Raw genomic sequence first — 19,530 nt, 5'->3', positions numbered from 1 at the left:
GTATCACTAGCCACTTTATACTATACTATGCCACTTTGTTTACATACTCATCTCATTTGTACATACTGTACTCGATACCATCTACTGTATCTTGCCTATGCTGCTCTGTACCATCACTCATTCATATATCCTTATGTACATATTCTTTATCCCCTTACACTGTGTACAAGACAGTAGTTTTGGAATTGTTAGTTAGATTACTTGTTATTACTGCATTGTCGGAACTAGGAGCACAAGCATTTCGCTACACTCGCACTAACATCTGCTAACCATGTGTATGTGACAAATAAAATTTGATTTGATTTGATATACCACAGCTGTCAGCCAATCAGCATTCAGGGCTTAAACCACCCAGTTTCCAAATATATATAAATAAATGTTTGTATCACATTATTGGTCTTCCTGTGAATCCATTGGTTGTTGTCTTATTGAGTCTTTCACAGTATTTAAGAATATATATACATTTGACCTTTATTTAACTAGGCAAGTCAGTTAAGAACACATTTCTAGTGTCAACAAAGGCCTAGTAACAGTGGGTTAACTGCCTTGTTCAGGGGCAGAACGACAGATTTTTACCTTGTAAGCTTGGGGATTCGATCTTGCAACTTTTCGGTTACAAGTCCAACACTCTAACCACTACGCTTCCTGCCGCCTAGTGTAAGTAAAAGCAGACCAGATTCTCTCAAACACTAGATAATACATGTCCCTCCTGAGATGTGGCCCTCCTGGATTAGTTTTATAACAGCATAGATCTCTTTATTCTAGTTCTCATATTGAAGTGAGGGGTCATGAGAGGTGCAACCCTTTCTCTAATGGGAAGTCGGCTGCCTTTCCAGATCACATGGCCCAGCACCACTCTCTAGCTCTGCTGTTCTGTTCCTAGATAAACAAATTAAAGTGGCAGGAAAGAGCGGAAAGTTTCCAAGTTATCAGCGTTAGCATTTACTTTTCACTTGAAGGGGTTGCATGAAACGATTTGTCCCTCCAGTTTTTTTCACTCCTTAAAGCACTAAAAATATTTTTTTTTAATATTCATGACAAGATATTCGCTGACAGTGGCTTTTATGAAACTTTTGAGACGCCAAAGAAATATGTGCTGAATTTTCACAAACTGAGTGTTAGAAAGAGTTGAGGATGAAATACGTTTTGTGGGGTGCCTTTGCTGACAACCAGTACCCCTGGTACTGTTTAAGAGGCAATTCAATGCTTCGTACAAACATCTAGCAAACCATATGAGAGGCAGGATACTATACAATTCAGGTCATATTGTGAAAAGGGAGGAGAAACATTGTTTTATATTTTTCATTCCAATTAATACCATCCAAAACTTGTGTTTGATTGGATTTCGATTTGAAGTGATTGTGTTTTAGATTAAAATAATCAGCAATATCTAAATAAATGATCACCTTGGAGAATTTTTTAAAATGCTACCGTATACAGTAGAAATAATTGTTGTGGAAACTGAGGACTTCAGGGAGCTAATAAGGATCACCACAACAACACATGATTTGTTCATTTGGATCAATCTGCAGTTAGGTTGACAAAAAGCCAGGATTTCAAATGACAGGATTTCTCAACAGCATTGCTATACATACAGTAGTTAGCGACCAACATGCAAATACACATTCATTACATGACCTCCTGTACTAGTTCCAGCCACGAGTACAACATTTGCTCATTACATGTGTGCTATGCGCTGAAGCTCAGAACAAATGGATAGCATCAAAGAAGCAGTCAGTGGAGAGGAAATGTACAATAAAACTCTCTCTTTCACTTTCTGTCTCTCTCTCATCGGCCCTGCGATCTGTGCTGGCTGGAATTGTGTGGAATACCAGCGTTAGCCTACGTATGCCGGCCAAAGTTCAAAAAGTTTGGAGTAATGGAGAGGACAGTGTTTCACTATCACAGGTGCGTGATCTTTTAAATCACCAACATGATGTCTACAAGCAATTGTAACTGCAACAGGAAAATAGCTTCAAAAGCTTTGTCCAAATACTGGTGGACTTAACTAACAAAATAATGGATCTGAACAGAGAAGGCCAAGACCTTTGTAACAGTTTGCAGTTCTCCAAGGGGAAGGTGGATGTCATGAAAGAGACTAGCAGCAAGATGGCAACAAACTGTAAGTCTACATGAGATGACAATAGCACTGTCTGTGAATCATTATTAGAGATGACGTAAAATAGACTAGAGCCCTCAAACTCAACTCTGGACCTTGAAGCCAGTTCCAATGCATTTTTTCATTGTTCCCTTCTAAAAGCATCAGCATGCTTCAGTTCGGCTTACGGCTGGCCGAGGTCGGCTAGGCGAACATAATGAGTGTTCTCAAATACTCCCTTTAAAGATCTTCACTTGAAAGAAGAAAAAAAGCAGCAATAGTACTGTTTGTCTAGTAGTACTGAGATTCCGTAGCATAGTCAGAATGAATCTAAGATAACTCAAGAAATCTAACATTAATTGTGACATTTCTGCTGAGGAGATCTTAGTCGCTCAATTTTACATCTAACTAAGATTTTTGAATGGAGTATTTCTCAATAACAATAACAAATTGCACGAAAATCAGTCTCTCACTGGCAACAAAGGCTTTATTGAAGAATCCCTACAGTTGAACAATCACAGGCGAAGGAGCGTCGACGTCGGCTCCCAAACTTTGGCTGGCCTAGAGTAAAAATCTGTGCCCGAACAACCGAAAAAAACTCTTACCAAAGTCAAAAAAAACTAACAAAAACTAACAAAATGTTGTCATAATATATGCATAAACTCTTCCGAACTCTTTCAGCTGGGATGCATGCGGACGCCTTAATCAGGGACTGATTTAGGCCTGGAACACCAGGTGGGTGCAATTAATTATCAGGTAGAATGCAACACCAGCAGGCTCTGGACCCCGTAGGGTAAGAGTTGAATATCCCTGATCTAGAGGGACAATCCAGCAGGAATAACATAATTATGGATGGCATACCAGCCTCCAAATGAGACCTTATGACGGAGAAGTCCTTCATTGGCCGCAGGTAGCATTTGGTATGATAACACACCCGCACACACATGCTCATCACCCCTCCCTGCTCCGTTCAAGTTCACCTAGCGATCTCAGTTCATACATTGTGCACATTATTCTTACCTCTCTTCAGTAACCGTTGGGTATGGTTTAAACCAGTGGTTCCCAAACTTTTTTAGTCCCATACTCGGTCAAAAATTCAACCTCAAGCTGTGTACCCCCTCTAGCACCAGGGTCAGAGCAGTCTCAAATGTTGTTTTTTACCATCATTGTAAGCCTGGCACACACACACTATACAATACATTTATTAAACATAAGAATGAGTGTGAGTTGTCGTCACAACCCGGCTCGTCGGAAGTGACAAAGAGCTCTTATAGGACCAGGGCACAAATAATAATATAATAATAATCAATCATTTTGCTCTTTCTTTAACCATCTTACATATAAAACCTTATTTGTTCATCGTCAATTGTGAATAACTCACCACAGGTTTAATGAGAAGGGTGTGCTTGAAAGGATGCACATAACTCTGCAATGTTGGGTTGTATTGGAGAGAGTCTCAGTCTTAAAACCTCTTGAAACTAGGGGGCACTATTTTTATTTTTGGAAAAATAACATTCCCAAAGGAAACCGCCTATTTCTCAGGACCAGATGCTAGAATATGCATATAATTGACAGCTTAGGATAGAAAACACTCTAAAGTTTCCAAAACGGTCAAAATATTGTCTGTGAGAATAACAGAACTGATATTGCAGGCGAAAGCCTAAGAAAAATCCAATCAGGAAGTGACTCATGTTTTGAAACCGTTGTGTTCCTATGCACCCCTATTGGCCACTGAAAGGGATATCAACCAGATTCCTTTTTCTACGTATTCCCTAAGGTGTCTACAGCACTGTGACATAGTTTCACGCCTTGATGTTGAAGAATGAGCGTAAACGACTACATTGCGTAAGTGGCCAGCTGAGGGCTCTCAGAGTGATTCTTGCGTAAAAGACAGTCATAGGTAGTCATTTTTCCTTTCACTCCTACTGAAAAGCCAATTTTCCCAGTTGATATATTATCAAATAGATATTTGAAAAACACCTTGAGGATTGATTATAAAAAAGTTTGCCATGCTTCTGTCAATATTGGATATAATTAGATTTGTTTTCCGCCGTTGTCGTGACCGCTATTTCCGGTGGATTTCTGAACATAACGTGACAAACTAACAGAGGAATTTTGGGTATAAAAATAATCTTTATGGAACAAAAGGAACATTTGCTGTCTAACTGGGAGTCTCGTCAGTGAAAACATCCGAAGATAAACGGTTAATTTGATTGCTTTTCTGATTTTCGCGACCAAGCTTCCTGCTGCTAGCTGGACATAATGCTATGCTAGGCTATCGATAAACTTACACAAACGCTTGTCTTGCTTTGGCTGTAAAGCATAATTTCAAAATCTGAGATGACAGGGTGAGTAACAAATGGCTAAGCTGTGTTTCACTATATTTTACTTGTGATTTCATGAATATGAATATTTTCTAGCAATATCTTTTGACCGTTGCGCTATGCTAATTAGTGTAGTTGATGACAATTCTCCCAGATCCGGGATGGGTAGTTCCAAGTTAAATAATTTTCCACACAGTCTGTGCATGTATTTAGTTTTCATGCCAGTGAGGGCCGAGAATCCACTCTCACATACTGTAGGTATGTGGATGCAAAGGGCATCAGGGTCTTAACAGGGTCTTAACAGCGTGATTTGCCAAGGCAGGATACTCTGATACTCTCAATCCAGAAATCTGGCAGTGGCTTCTGATTAAATTCAATTTTCACAGAACCGCTTGTTGCAATTTCGATGAGGCTCTCTTGTTCAGATATCGGTAAGTGGACTGGAGGCAGGGCATGAAAGGGATAACGAATCCAGTTGTTTGTGTCATTCAGGCGAGAAAAATAGGCCAGTCGTGTGAGAAACACATCATCATGCAAGCTGTCAGACAAGTGAAAATTGTGGTCAGTAAAGAAAACTTTAAGCTCGTCTCTCAATTAAAAAAAACGTGTCAATACTTTGCCCCTTGAAAACCAGCGTACTTCTGTATGTTATAAAAGCGTTACATGGTCTCTGCCCATATCAATGCAGAAAATACACGGGAGTTCAGGGGCCTTGCTTTAACAAAGTTAACCATTTTCACTGTAGTGTCCAAAACATCTTTCAAGCTGTCAGGCATTCCCTTGGCAGCAAGAGCCTCTTTGTGGATGCTGCAATGTACGCAAGTAGCGTCGGGAGCAACTGCTTGCACGCACGTTACCACTCCACTATGTCTCCCTGTCATGGCTTTTGCGCCATCAGTACAGGTACCAACATGAGCAGCAGTTACATTTGGCTACATACGGACCGTTAGTGGAATTCCCATGAGAGAGTAATGGTTAATGTGATTGGATGTTAATTATTTGACTAGGCTACCTGTATTGGACATTGTGTTGTTATTTCACTGAACACTAGATGGTTTAATTGTATTTTTGGCAGTGAAACGAGGCTACTCAGGCGAGAAAGAAACCTCACCCAAATGTATAGCCCCGTTGGAAAATATAAATGGACTATTTTATCAATTTTTTAAATGTGAATCACATTTTTATCTGGTGTACCCTGAAGACATTGCTTGTACCCCAGTTGGGGAATACCTGGTATAAAGAATACGCATACAAGCTTTGATGTTTCATTTAAGGATGTTTATTGTACTTTTGGATGAGCACTCTGTTTGTTTCTGTTCCCCTCTCTCCGGCTCTGTAGCTTCCGGGTATGCTGGAATCGGGCTGGCTTTGTATTGCCTGTCCCTAATTGCATGTTCATTGTCCTCCCTCCCTCCCAAAAGCCAGAGAGGACTGAGAGAGCCAAGCTTCCGGGTCAGTAGCTTCAGCCCAACATCACATATACACACAAAAATACACCAACTGACACTCACAAACACCTGATTGACTGACTCTATTACTGTAGCTAAACAATGTTTTTATTTATTCATTTTATATTATGTCTATCTCAGATAAGTTACCCAGGAAAGGGCTAAGAATAACCCATATTAATATATCTAGCCTTATAAATATGCTTCATGAAATCAATAACTTGCAAACATCGGATAAGATTCATATACTGGCCATTTCGAAACTCATTTAGATAATTCCTTTTGATAATACAGCAGTAGCAATGCAAGGATATAACATCTACAGAAAAGACAGGAATGCCTATGGGTAGGTGTTGCAGCAAACAGCGCCTTAAAAAGTATTCGCACCCCTTGACTTTTTTTACATTTTGTGTTACAGCCTGAATTTAAAATTGATTAAATATAAATTGTGTGTCACTGAGCTACAAACAATACCCCATAATGTCAAAGTGGAATTGTGTTTTTTTATTTTCTTTATTGACATAACAGAAAAAATGAAATGTCTTCAAGCCTAAATAAGTTTAGAAATAAAACAATTCAAAACAATTAAAGTCACACAATATGTTGCATGGACTCACTCTGTGTGTAATAAGTGTTCAACATAATTTTTTCATGACTACCTAGCTTCAAAATGATGTATAATTTCATTTTACTGTGGATATAGATACTTTTGTACCTGTTTCCTCCAGCATCTTCACAAGGTTGCTGTTGTTCTGGGATTGAATGAACCAGACTTGTGGAGGTCCACCATTTTTCTTCGGAGGTCTTGGCTGATTTCTTTTGATTTTCCCATGATGTCAAGAAAAGAGGCACCGAGTTTGAAGGTAGGCCTTGAAATACATCCACAGGTACACCTCCAATTGACTCAAATTATGTCAATTAGCCTATCAGAAGCTTCTAAAGCCATGACATTATTTTCTGGAATTTCCCAAGCTGCTTAAAGGCACAGTCAACTTAGTGTATGTAAACTTCTGACCCACTGGAATTGTAATACAGTGAATTATAAGTAAAATAATCTCTGTCAACAATTGCTGGAAAAATGACTTGTGTCATGCACAAAGTAGATGTCCTAACCGACTGGCCAAAACTACAGTTTGTTATTAACAAGAAATTTGTGGAGTGGTTGAAAAATGTGTTTTAATGACTCCAACCTAAGTGTATGTAAACTTCCGACTTCAACTGTATGTCTGTTATTAAAAGATGTTCTGAGTTTTACACAAAAATCATCTGTACTAGTTGTTCAGGCTCTGATCTTGATTACTGTCCTGTAATATGGTGTAGCAAAGAAAGACCTAGCAAAGATACAGCTGGCTCAAAACAGAGCAGCACGCCTTGCCCTTAACTGCACATACAGAGCTAACATAAACAACATGCATGCCAGTCTTTCCTGGTTGAGGGTTGAAGAGAGATTAATTGCTTCTGATCTACTTTTTATGATTAGTATTACTGTAATGAAAATTCCAGATTGTCTGCAATTCATATCCCACAAGACATGCCACCAGGGGTCTCTTCACAGTCCCCAAGTCTAAAACGAATTCATGGCAATGCACAGTATTATACAGAGCCACAATCGCACTGAACTCCCTTTCACCTCCAATTACTCACGCAAACAGCAAGATTACCTTAAAAACAAAATCCAACAACATCTCATGGAACAGCGGGACTGTGAGGCGACAAACACACACAATTTTTTTATTTTTTTTATTATTTGTAAATAATAATTTATTTATTTTCATATTGTTTGTATATCACGGTATTTAAAGTTTGTGTTACTGCCCTTGTCTAAAAGTGTATCAGTGTTTTGTTACTTGTCATGTTTTGTGTTTTTTTGTGGACCACAGGAAGAATAGATGCGGCCTCTACAAAAGCTAATGGGAATCCAAATAAACAAACAAACTCTCTCTGGACTTAGTGGCAGATGAGCATATCTTCCCCCAGGCTGTTGCCTATATTGCATTGCTCTCAGATAGAGGTTGGGAATCTCATTCCATGCATGCCGTCCAAGTGCCACTCCATGGTTGCAAGATGTCTGGAGTATCTCTCAGAGAACATCCTGAGTTATTGAATCCCTGGCACAGGGCAAATGACATGCCATATGTGCTTCATATTGGACCCAGTCAAGTATTTACTAAATGTTTTGCATGTTAAAGAGGAGAGAAACAGAGGATCTGTGAATCCAGCAGCACTCTCTAAGCCATCGATTTAAAACATAGGCTTCAGATGGAATGCCTGTCTTACAGAGACAGATCAAAGTTTTGGATGTAAAATAATGATAACCTACATTTATTTTGTTCAGCTAAGAAATGTGGCTGTTGAAATATACACTGTATGTACAAAATATTAGGAACACCTTCCTAATATTGAGTTGCACCCCCTTTTTCCCTCAGAACAGCCTCAATTCATCAGGGCATGGACTACAAAGTGTCGAAAGCGTTCCACAGGGATGCTGGCCCATGTTGACTCCAATGCTTCCCACAGTTGTGTCAAGTTGGTTGGATGTCCGGTGGGAGATGGACCATTCTTGATACACACAGGAAACTGTTGAGCGTGAAACACTCAGTAGCATTGCAGTTCTTGACACATTCAAACCAGTGCACCTGGCACCTACTACCATACCTCGTTCAAAAGCACTTAAATCTTTTGTCTTTCCTACTCACCCTCTGAATGGCACACATACACAATCCATGTCTCAATTGTCTCAAGGCTTTAAAAAATCATTCTTTAACATATCTCCTCCTCTTCATCTACGCTGATTGAAGTGTATTTAACAGGTGACATCAATAAGGGATCATAGCTCTCACCTCGTCAGTCTGTCAGGTGCTCCTAATGTTTTGTACACACAGTGGTGCCTTGCATAAGACACACATTCTACTGTGCAGGGTCAATGCACCATATGCTATCGATTTTTCTAATAAAAGACGACACCAGATAAATCCATAGGAAAAATTTATTTATCAATATGCAATATCAGGATTTCAAACTTGGCTCATGGAATTTCCATTCCATAGTAACTGGTTATGTTGAACGTGGGTTGAAGCTGTGTGTGAATGAAAGGCGAAATATATGAACATGGAGCAGACGCAAAAAAAAATAATTCACTGGGATTGCATACATGTACATTGAAAATAATACTGAATCATGAACAGAAATAAAACAATGACAATAATGACTTACTGAGGGCAGGGAAAGTGAGCAACCAGCCACACTGAACAAGTCATTAGTGTTTAAACTGTATTGAGCAGGAAAACCAAACCAAATAATGTAGATATTTTCCTTCTTACTCCAATAGCATGGAGATGTTCACACACTTCAGCTTTCAGGTTGCTAAGCACTGCTGTAATATTTTTCAACTATGCGAGTGGCCTGGCCTCCATACACAGCACAGCAGAGGTGGGCTGAATTTGGCTGTGTGGCTGATGGCTGAGGAAATGTCTGGGGCTTGAGCTGCTTTCTCATTACAGCGAGCCAGAGATAATATCGTGATAATCTGTGGAGGTCAAGAGAGCGTGTCCATTTCACCTTGAGGGGTGTCGAAGGACTGAGATAGAGCCATGTATGTTGGCCTTATTTATTTCCCAAAGTCGCAAGCTCAGCAGACCTCCTCCAAGCACGATGCTTCTTATTCACCTTGGATTCTCACGACTAGAGATGGAATTACTGTATCCTTAGTCAGTGAGACCATACAGAGTTCAGGGAAACTTGCATGGAAAGATGCCCGGAATAATGTATTGCTCATCTGACTATTTCTAATCAGCATGGGTAAAACATTTTTTTTTTACCTTTGTAGCATCGTATTATACTCAGACTCATCTTGATCAAAACATCAAGGCATCAAGTATTTAGTTGGTTGCTCACCATACCCTGTTTTTAAGATCACTAACATATCCATCGATTTTAAGAGGTGACTGTGTCACAGAGAACATCTATAAAATGTATAGGAGAGTATCTGGCCCTTCTCCCAATCCAGTCCCCCACCCACCCACAAACAGTCTGTGACAGCAAGAATGAAACTGAGGGGAAATAATGTTTCTCATGTTGTATGTATGTGGTGAACAATGATACAATTGTCTTCTTTCCTTGCAAGGCCTGGCACTTAAAACACCTGCTCTAAGAGATTTGTGTCTATAAAAAAATCAAGATTTATACAAAATGTCTTTCCAGAAACACACCTATTTACAAAATTCTGCATAAAAAAAAAACACATTATGCTCATAAATGGGTCTCTATTAAATGTAACTTTAAAATGGTACTTTTTCACATATTTACATTATTTTAGGCCACTGTATTACCAAAAATAAAACAAACAATAAACAAGCAGTAAAGGGACATCACATGTTACTTCTAGGACTACAGGGTATTGTGTTACTGTAAATAATTGAAGATCACACAGTGGTGTACACATTATCCTTAAACATTGTGAAGATGATCATTGTGTAATAAACTATACCTTTACCCAATGACAAACAACACACAACAATAAAACAATGCTTGTTCAATAGCTAAAGAATTAGGATTCTGTTTGTCACCAGTTTGTCATTGACTTAATTTGAGCTTTATTCTTAACACGTTTTTTTATAAAACTTAGTTACAGTATAATTCAGTTCAAAACAAACAAAATATGTTTAAAAAATTTCAAATCATGGTTAGAGTCATATTTGCATATGTTGTAGACATAATTTATTTATGCAATGTAAGTGATAATGTACAAGACACCGGGAAGGCAAAAGTCAACTTTGAGGCTATTTTTCAGCGAAACAATGTTAATTTATCCAAATAAATCCAGACTGAAAAAAATATTTATATAATGTTTCAAAAGAAGAGTCAATCTGCTCTAACCCTCAAAGCAGAGAAATATGTCAGTATACAGTCACATCCATCTAAATAACAGTGAATCTGCTCTCTTATCTGAAACAATGCCAACAAACTGGTGTCCTGCTCTCGCTGATAAACTTCTTAATAACTTAAAATAATCTCAATGTTATCAACATGAAAAGTATGCCAGAGTAATTCTACTGTAAATACATGACAGTATCTATCTTGTTTCAAAATAAACACACAGGACTAGACTATGGGACCCACTTAAGTACATGGAGATAAGATATTGAAACAGAAAACATGTGTGATGATTCATATTGAAAATTGATTTGGTACCAGTGTAATCTTGCCTGGTCTTTGAGGATGCCAGGTGATAGGAATGGTAAATCATTAGTCCTCCTCCTGAAGACACCAGAGATGTTTTAGCGCCATCCCGTTGCGGTTGTAACAAGGGTAAAACTCTTTAGGAATTAAAAAAGCCTTTTTGTGAGTAGGAACAGTTTAAGATAAATATGTACTGTACTGCAATTATGTTTGTACAACAATTTATAATGGAGCAGAATCATGACTTACTTTAAGTGTCCACTCTGTACCTCTCTTGTCTGCGCTGTATTTACATTTATTTTAAAGGTTTGGTTTTCCCATCATCGCACAGCTGAGGAGAATAGGGATTGGAGCTGGTTGCCAAACTCTTTCCATTGTCCTCAAACAAGCTTTTATGGAGATGCACAGCACGTTGGACATTACCTGCATTCCTTCTCATTCTGAGCACACGACTGATCCAGGCTCCATGCCTAAGTGGCTATGAATGAATTCAGACTCAAACATGAATGTGGCAAACAATAAAACCATCCCTAGTATTCCACTGTCTCCAGGAGCAGAACTATCACTACAAATGTCATACCGTTAGGTGAACGCAAATCATTCCCTCCGAAGTCATCCAATTCTTCTGAGAACACGGCCTTTAGGTGGGAGCAAAAGGCTCTGCTCCTTTGATAACATCTTAATTGCTTCCACACTTTTTTCTACTCAAACAAATTTGATCTTGTTATTCTTTTTCACAAAGGGGAAAACTCGGAGTGAAAACCCTCGAGGCCGCTCAGACACAGAAGTGACCTGTCATTTTGAAACATAACCTTTTAGTTTTCTTTAAATTTATTTCAGTCATGATGACCTCTCACCGCAATTGAGTATGAGCTATTTGTCTTTCATTAATTCACATCCAGGGTGAGACATGTTCATTGCTAGTTTTTTCCCACCACAGTTGCATACCTGACTTTGCCTGTTTGGACACGCTTAAAGAAGTATAACAGGAGACACATACTGAACACAATTATGAGACCTACATATGTAAGTGTTTGTTTCTTTTATAAACAGAAAGTGGACAACCTCAAAATAGCCATTAATGACACAGATCCTCCTACATGTGACAAAGTATCAGTAAAGGATACATGAAAAATATTAATATTTACCATAATATAGTATGTTTTAACTAGATATTCAGTAGAAATATTAATATTTACCATAATATAGAATGTATTAACTAGATATTCAGTAGAAAAGAAACACAATGTTGAAGGAGCAGACACTGGTGAAAAGGAAGCTACTGTAGGTGACTGATAAAAAACAATAGCGCAGGTAAAACACATTTGTTGTGAAAGGGAAGTGTATTTTGCTGTCATCACACTGTGCCTTTTTCTGTCTCTGAGCAAACAATGGAGGCTTCATTACAGGAATGGAGCCCATGAGTGACAGCCCTATTGCAGGGTCCTTTGTTTGTGTAGTATACCCTGTTTGCAACTTGTCTCCATTGTCAGAGTGAAGGCATCTCTACGCCATAGGCTTTACCGTCTTACAGTCTTCTCAGACACAGAGTATAGCAAAACTTGGGTGAATTAAAATTTCTAGCTTGAAGCAGGAAGAGAAGATGACACAATCTCTCCAAAACCTGCCTTTGGCCTATCCGGAAACATGTTTCATGTTTTATGTTTCAACTACTGTATCCAGGACAACCTTCTTTCATTTCTGTTCTTGTGTCACTATTTTGAACATCAAAAGTGTCTTTCAACATCAGACGGACAAGGTAGTAAAAGGTAGGCCAGAATTCTCCCCTACAGCAAGCATCCTAGACATAGTCGTTGCCTCAGACCTTGTAGTAGATGTTGGCTGGGCTTTGCGCTGGCATCTCTTGGACTATATAAACCGGATGGCCATATTCCCCGCTCACCTTCTCGTAATGGGGACAGTAGTTGTTTTCTGTAGTCCGTAGCGGGATGATGATGTCACTGGGTTCGGAGCCGGCGTTCCCAGAGCACTTGGGGCTGGCCAGCGTGCTGAGTGACAGAGCGGTGGTCCGCTGCTGGGTGTGCTTACGGTTCCTCTTCTTCAGCTTGATCAGCAGGACGATGAGGATGATGATGATCAGGAGGAAGATGACGCATCCCGCCCCGATGACTGCAAACAGCGCTGGCTTGGAGGCAAAGAAACCCTCCGCTGAGTCGGACGAGTCTGACTTGTTGTCCTGGTTCATGGTGTCTGTTGATGGAAAAAAAAGGAATCAGTTAGCAGCAGGGAAAGAACGAGCGGTGGTCTGCTTGGCAGACTGTCAGACAAAGCTGTACTGTTGCTGATCATGATAGAGGTGGAACCCTGCGAGTGTGCAAATGGGTTCTCAAAGAGAAAAAAGGCTTCTTCCATTATTTCTCTGAATTGAGTGAGTAACTAGGGGCTTCCTGACTGTGTGGCCTTTGTGAGCATGTGGGGGTGTCAGTTTTAGACAGATGATAGCTCATTTCTTCTTGGCATGCATCTTGAGAGCGAGGGGAGGATTAAACTGTGTATGTTTAGCCATATGTTATAACTCCACATGAGGGGGTAAAGGAAGAGAAACTGTTTAAATGTATATTACCGGCTTGAGGGAAAAGAAAACACCAGTCTCTCATTAGACACAGAGGATGAGGACTGAGTCCAATTAGAGTGGCATGCCTATTTCCTGTGTGGTCCTGAAGCCTCCCTCCCTAACCCTCCCTCCCTTTCTTCACTATTTATACTCCACTGCATCCCAGCTCTGCCTGCCTGGAAGCACAGTTTCCACTGCTGCCTGGGAGCATAGTGTCCATTGCTGCCTGTCTGCCTGGGAGCATAGCTTCCGCTGCTGCCTGTCTGCCTGGGAGCATAGCTTCCGCTGCTGCCTGTCTGCCTGGGAGCATAGCTTCCACTGCTGCCTGTCTGCCTGGGAGCATAGCTTCCACTGCTGCCTGTCTGCCTGGGAGCATAGCTTCCACTGCTGCCTGCCTGCCTGGGAGCACAGCTTTGAGGGCTGCCTGCCTGGGAGCATGGCTTCCACTGCTGACTGCCTGCCCAATGCTGCTGCCGCACTGTCAAACCGGAGGCTGCTAGCTACAGTGCCTTGCAAAAGTATTCATCCCCCTTGCCGTTTTTCCTATTTTGTTGCCTTACAACCTGTAATTTAAATTGATTTTATTTGGATTTCATGTAATGGACTTACACAAAATAGTCCAAATTGGTGAAGTGAAATGAAAAAAATTACTTCTTTAAAAAAATTCAAAAAATGAAAAGGTGGTGCGTGCATATGTATTCACTCCCTTTGATATGAAGCCCCTAAATAAGATCTGGTGCAACAAATTACCTTCAGAAGTCACATAATTAGTTAAATAAATTCCACCTGTGTGCAATCTAAGTGTCACATGATCTCAGTATATATACAAACCTGTTCCGAAAGGCCCCAGAGTCTGCAACACCACCAAGCAAGCGGAACCATGAAGACCAAGGAGCTCTCCAAACAGGTCAGGGGCAAAGTTGTGGAGAAGTACAGATCAGGGTTAGGTTATAAAAAAATATCTGAAGCTTTGAACATCCCACGGAGCACCATTAAATCCATTATTAAAAAATGGAAAGAGTATGGCACCACAACAAACCTGCAAAGAGAGGGTTGCCCACCAAAACTCATGGACCAGGCAAGGAGGGCATTAATCAGAAAGGCAACAAAGAGACCAAAGATAACCCTGAAGGAACTGCAAAGCTCCACAGCGGAGATTGGAGTATCTGTCCATAGGACCACTTTAAGCCGTACACTCCACAGAGCTGGGCTTTACAGAAGAGTGACCAGAAAAAAAGCCATTGCTTAAAGAAAAAAATAATCAAACACATTTGGTGTTCGCCAAAAGGCATGTGGGAGACTCCACAAACATGTGGAAGAAGGTACTCTGGTCAGATGAGACAAAAATTTTGCTTTTTGGCCATCAAGGAAAACGCTATGTCTGGCGCAAACCCAACACCTCTCAGCACCCCGAGAACACCATCCCCACAATTAAGCATGGTGGTGGCAGCATCATGCTGGCAGGGACTGGGAAACTGGTCAGAAATGAAGGAACAATGGATGGTGCTAAATACAGGTAAATTCTTGAAGGAAACCTGTTTCAGTCTTCCAGAGATTTGCTGGTGGTTCACCTTCCAGCAGGACAATGACCCTAAGCATACTGATAAAGCAACACTTGAGTGGTTTAAGGGGAAACATTTAAATGTCTTGGAATGGCCTAGTCAAAGCCTAGACCCCAATCCAATTGAGAATCTGTGGTATGACTTAAAGATTGCTGTACACCAGAGGAACCCATCCAATGAAGGAGCTGGAGCAGTTTTGCCTTGAAGAATGGGCAAAAATCCCAGTGGCTAGATTTGCCAAGCTTAGAGGCATACCCCAAGAGACTTGCAGCTGTAATTGCTGCAAAAGGTGGCTCTACAAAGTTCAGACTTTTTGTTTTATTTCTTGTTTGTTTCTTTGCATCTTCAAAGTGGTAGGCATGTTGTGTAAATTGAATGATACAAACCCCCCCCCCCCCCCCCCCCTAAAAATCAATTTTAATTCCAGGTTGTAAGGCAACAAAATAGGAAAAAATGCCAAGGGGGTGAATACTTCCGTAAGCCACTGTATGTTTACACTGGGGATGGAGGGATGGATTCCACAGTGAACCAAATCTCAGCTCTTATTATTTGTTCATTTATTTGGCAGGGTAAGATGACCTTGATGAAAGCGGAAGGAAATCCCATTTCAAAGTTGGCAGATGGAAAACAACAGACTATTGATCGTACATGAGACCATAGAGCCCAATGTGTGTGTTGAAGGCAATGGAAGTCTGTCGGTCCCCACTGCTTTTATTTTCCTGCTTGTCAAAAATATGTTGAGTGAACAAAAGACTAGTTTGTTCTCACTCACATTAATGAAGACCACCTGCCAGTTAATAAGAGGACGTTATCGTGACACGGAACATTGGCTTTCCTCAAGATCGTCTGAATGATTATGAAACACTAGAATTATTCAAATTACTTCTGGGTGAACAAATTTTCACATTTGCACCTAACTGTAGGCCCATGCCAACACTTCAGATTGTTCTGAATAATTTATAGAAATCTATTCTGGCTATCTCTCTACCCAGTTTAATTTAGATGTTGAGCATGAATGACTGTACAGAACGTGTTATTTATCATGTGTTTTCCTCACATTCTACGGAGACCGCTTCTGCTTCCAAAGAACTTAATTGCTCAGGAAAAATGTGCATACAAATTAAAGAGGTTTAACCTCTTTGTATTACAGAGAAAACAACATTTTACATTTAAATCGATTGAATGATTGGCAGAAGGAAGCAGTTTCCCTTGTTAAAAGCATTTTTCTGAATGCTTAGTCCCCTCTTGTACTCCCTGTTCACCCACAACTGTGTGGCCGCACACGACTCCAACACCATCCATAAGTTTGCTGATGACCAGATGGTGGCAGGGTCTACAGTCAATCACAGATTACAAAAAGAAAACCAGCCCCGTCACAGACCAGGATGTCTTGCTCCCAGGCAAGTTAACTTTTTTGCCCACTTTGAAGACAATACAGTGCCACTGACACGGCCTGCTACCAAAACATGCGGACTCTCCTTTACTGCAGCCGACGTGAGTAAAACATTTAAACGTGTTAACCCTCGCAAGGCTGCAGGCCCAGACGGCATCCCCAGCCGCACCCTCAGAGCATGCGCAAACCAGCTGGCTGGTGTGTTTACGGATATATTCAATCAATCCTTATCCCAGTCTGCTGTTCCCACATGCTTCAAGAGGGCCACCATTGTTCCTGTTCCCAAGAAAGCTAAGGTAACTGAGTTAAACGACTACCGCCCCCCGTAGCACTCACTTCCGTCATCATGAAGTGCTTTGAGAGACTAGTCAAGGACCATATCACCTCCACCCTACCTGACACTCTAGACCCACTCCAATTTGCTTACCGCCCAAATAGGTCCACAGACGATGCAATCTCAACCACACTGCACACTGCCCTAATCCATCTGGACAAGAGGAATACCTATGTGAGAATGCTGTTCATCGACTACAGCTCAGCATTTAACACCATAGTACCCTCCAAACTCGTCATCAAGCTCGAGACCCTGGGTTTCGACCCCGCCCTGTGCAACTGGGTACTGGACTTCCTGACGGGCCGCCCCCAGGTGGTGAGGGTAGGTAACAACATCTCCACCCCGCTGATCCTCAACACTGGGGCCCCACAAGGGTGCGTTCTGAGCCCTCTCCTGTACTCCCTGTTCACCCACGACTGCGTGGCCAAGCACGTCTCCAACTCAATCATCAAGTTTGCGGTGACACTACAGTGGTAGGCTTGATTACCAACAACGACGAGACGGCCTTCAGGGAGGAGGTGAGGGCCCTCGGAGTGTGGTGTCAGGAAAATAACCTCACACTCAACGTCAACAAAACTAAGGAGATGATTGTGGACTTCAGGAAACAGCAGAGGGAGCACCCCCCTATCCACATCGATAGGACAGTAGTGGAGAGGGTAGTAAGTTTTAAGTTCCACGGCATACACATCACATACAAACTGAATTGGTCCACCCACACAGACAGCATCGTGAAGAAGGCGCAGCAGCGCCTCTTCAACCTCAGGAGGCTGAAGAAATTTGGCTTGTCACCAAAAACACTCACAAACTTCTACAGATGCACAATCGAGAGCATCCTGTCGGGCTGTATCACCGCCTGGTACGGCAACTGCTCCGCCCACAACCGTAAGGCTCTCCAGAGGGTAGTGAGGTCTGCACAATGCATCACCGGGGGCAAACTACCTGCCCTCCAGGACACCTACACCACCCGATGTCACAGGAAGGCCATAAAGATCATCAAGGACAACAACCACCCGAGCCACTGCCTGTTCACCCCGCTATAATCCAGAAGGCGAGGTCAGTACAGGTGCATCAAAGCTGGGACCAAGAGACTGAAAAACAGCTTCTATCTCAAGGCCATCAGACTGTTAAACAGCCACCACTAACATTGAGTGGCTGCTGCCAACACACTGACTCAACTCCAGCCACTTTAATAATGGGAATTGATGGAAATTGATGTAAAATATATCACTAGCCACTTTAAACAATGCTACTTAATATAATGTTTACATACCCTACGTTATTCATCTCATATGTATATGTATATACTGTACTCTATCATCTACTGCATCTTTACGTAATACATGTATCACTAGCCACTTTAAACTATGCCACTTTGTTTACATACCCTACATTACTCATCTCATGTATATACTGTACTCGATACCATCTACTGCATCTTGCCTATGCCATTCTGTACCATCACTCATTCATATATCTTTATGTACATATTCTTTATCCCTTTACACATGTGTATATAAGGTAGTAGTTTTGGAATTGTTAGGTTAGATTACTCGTTGGTTATTACTGTATTGTCGGAACTAGAAGCACAAGCATTTCGCTACACTCGCATTAACATCTGCTAACCATGTGTATGTGACAAATACATTTGATTTGATTTGATTTGGTAGGCCTGATCACCAACGACGATGAGACAGCATATAGGGAGGAAGTCAGTTACCTGGTAGTGTGGTGCCAGGACAACAACCTCTCCCTCAACGTTATCAGGGCAAAGGAGCTGATCGTGGACTACAGGAAACGGAGATCAGAGCACGCCCCCATCCACATCAACGGGGCTGTAGTGGAGCGGGTCGAAAGCTTCAAGTTCCTCAGTGTCCACATAATTAAGAAATTAACATGGTCCACAATCACCAACACAGTCGTGAAGAAGGCATGACAACGCCTCTAACCCCTCAAGAGGCTGAAAAGATTTGGCATGGGCCCTCAGATCCTCAAAAATGTGTACAGCTACACCATTGAGAGCATCTTGATTGGCTGCATCACCGCTTGGTATGGCAACTAACTGTTTGGCATCTGACCACAAGGCGCTAAAGAGGGTGGTGTAGACAGCCCAGTACATCACTAGGGCCGAGCTCCCTGCAATCCAGGACCTCTATACCAGGCGGTGTCAGAGGAAGGCCGGAAAATTGTCAAAGACCCCAGCCACCCAAGCCATAGACTGTTCACTCTGCTACAGCATGGCAAGCGGTACCGGAGCGCCAAGTCTGGAACCAAAAGGCTCCTGAACAGCTTCTACCCCCAAACCATAAGACAACTGAACATTTAATCAAATGGCCACCGGACTATTACATTGACCCTTTTTTGCACTGAATCTCTTACACTGAATCTATGCACAATCACTGCACTCACACACTCAGACATTATTATACTGACACTCCAACACACACTACATATGCTCACACCCACACACACACATGCACATTGATGCCACACACACTCACACACACTTTCACATGCTTCACATACACTGCTGCTACTCTGATTATTATCTATCCTGACTGCCTAGTCACTTTTACCCCTACCTACATGTACATATTACCTCAACTACTTCGTACCCCTGC

The 19,530-nt window shown here is 41.4% G+C and overlaps 1 protein-coding gene and 1 long non-coding RNA gene across 2 annotated transcripts in view; one reads left to right on the top strand and one right to left on the bottom strand.

Annotated features, from left to right (window-relative positions):
- The first annotated feature begins 1,591 nt into the window (after nucleotides 1–1,591).
- LOC149979113 (uncharacterized) lies at nucleotides 1,592–8,842 on the top strand. Its single transcript, XR_016484962.1, has 3 exons — nucleotides 1,592–2,122; nucleotides 5,762–6,733; nucleotides 7,751–8,842. It is a non-coding gene; the product is annotated as an uncharacterized LOC149979113 (long non-coding RNA).
- The window catches only part of LOC110537279 (ephrin-B1), a 69,404-nt gene continuing 58,716 nt past the window's right edge, over nucleotides 8,843–19,530 (bottom strand). The window contains exon 5 of the mRNA XM_021623204.3: nucleotides 8,843–13,259. Within this exon, the coding sequence (XP_021478879.1) occupies nucleotides 12,868–13,259 (392 nt within the window). The 3' untranslated portion in view covers nucleotides 8,843–12,867. The remainder of the gene's footprint in view (nucleotides 13,260–19,530) is intronic.

This window comes from Oncorhynchus mykiss, chromosome 12 (assembly GCF_057628025.1).
Source record: "Oncorhynchus mykiss isolate SJ-2025 chromosome 12, ASM5762802v1, whole genome shotgun sequence".
Taxonomy (NCBI): Eukaryota; Metazoa; Chordata; class Actinopteri; order Salmoniformes; family Salmonidae; genus Oncorhynchus; species Oncorhynchus mykiss.
The sequence above is the reverse complement of the archived record's forward strand: the minus strand, read 5'-3'. Positions and strand labels throughout refer to the sequence as shown.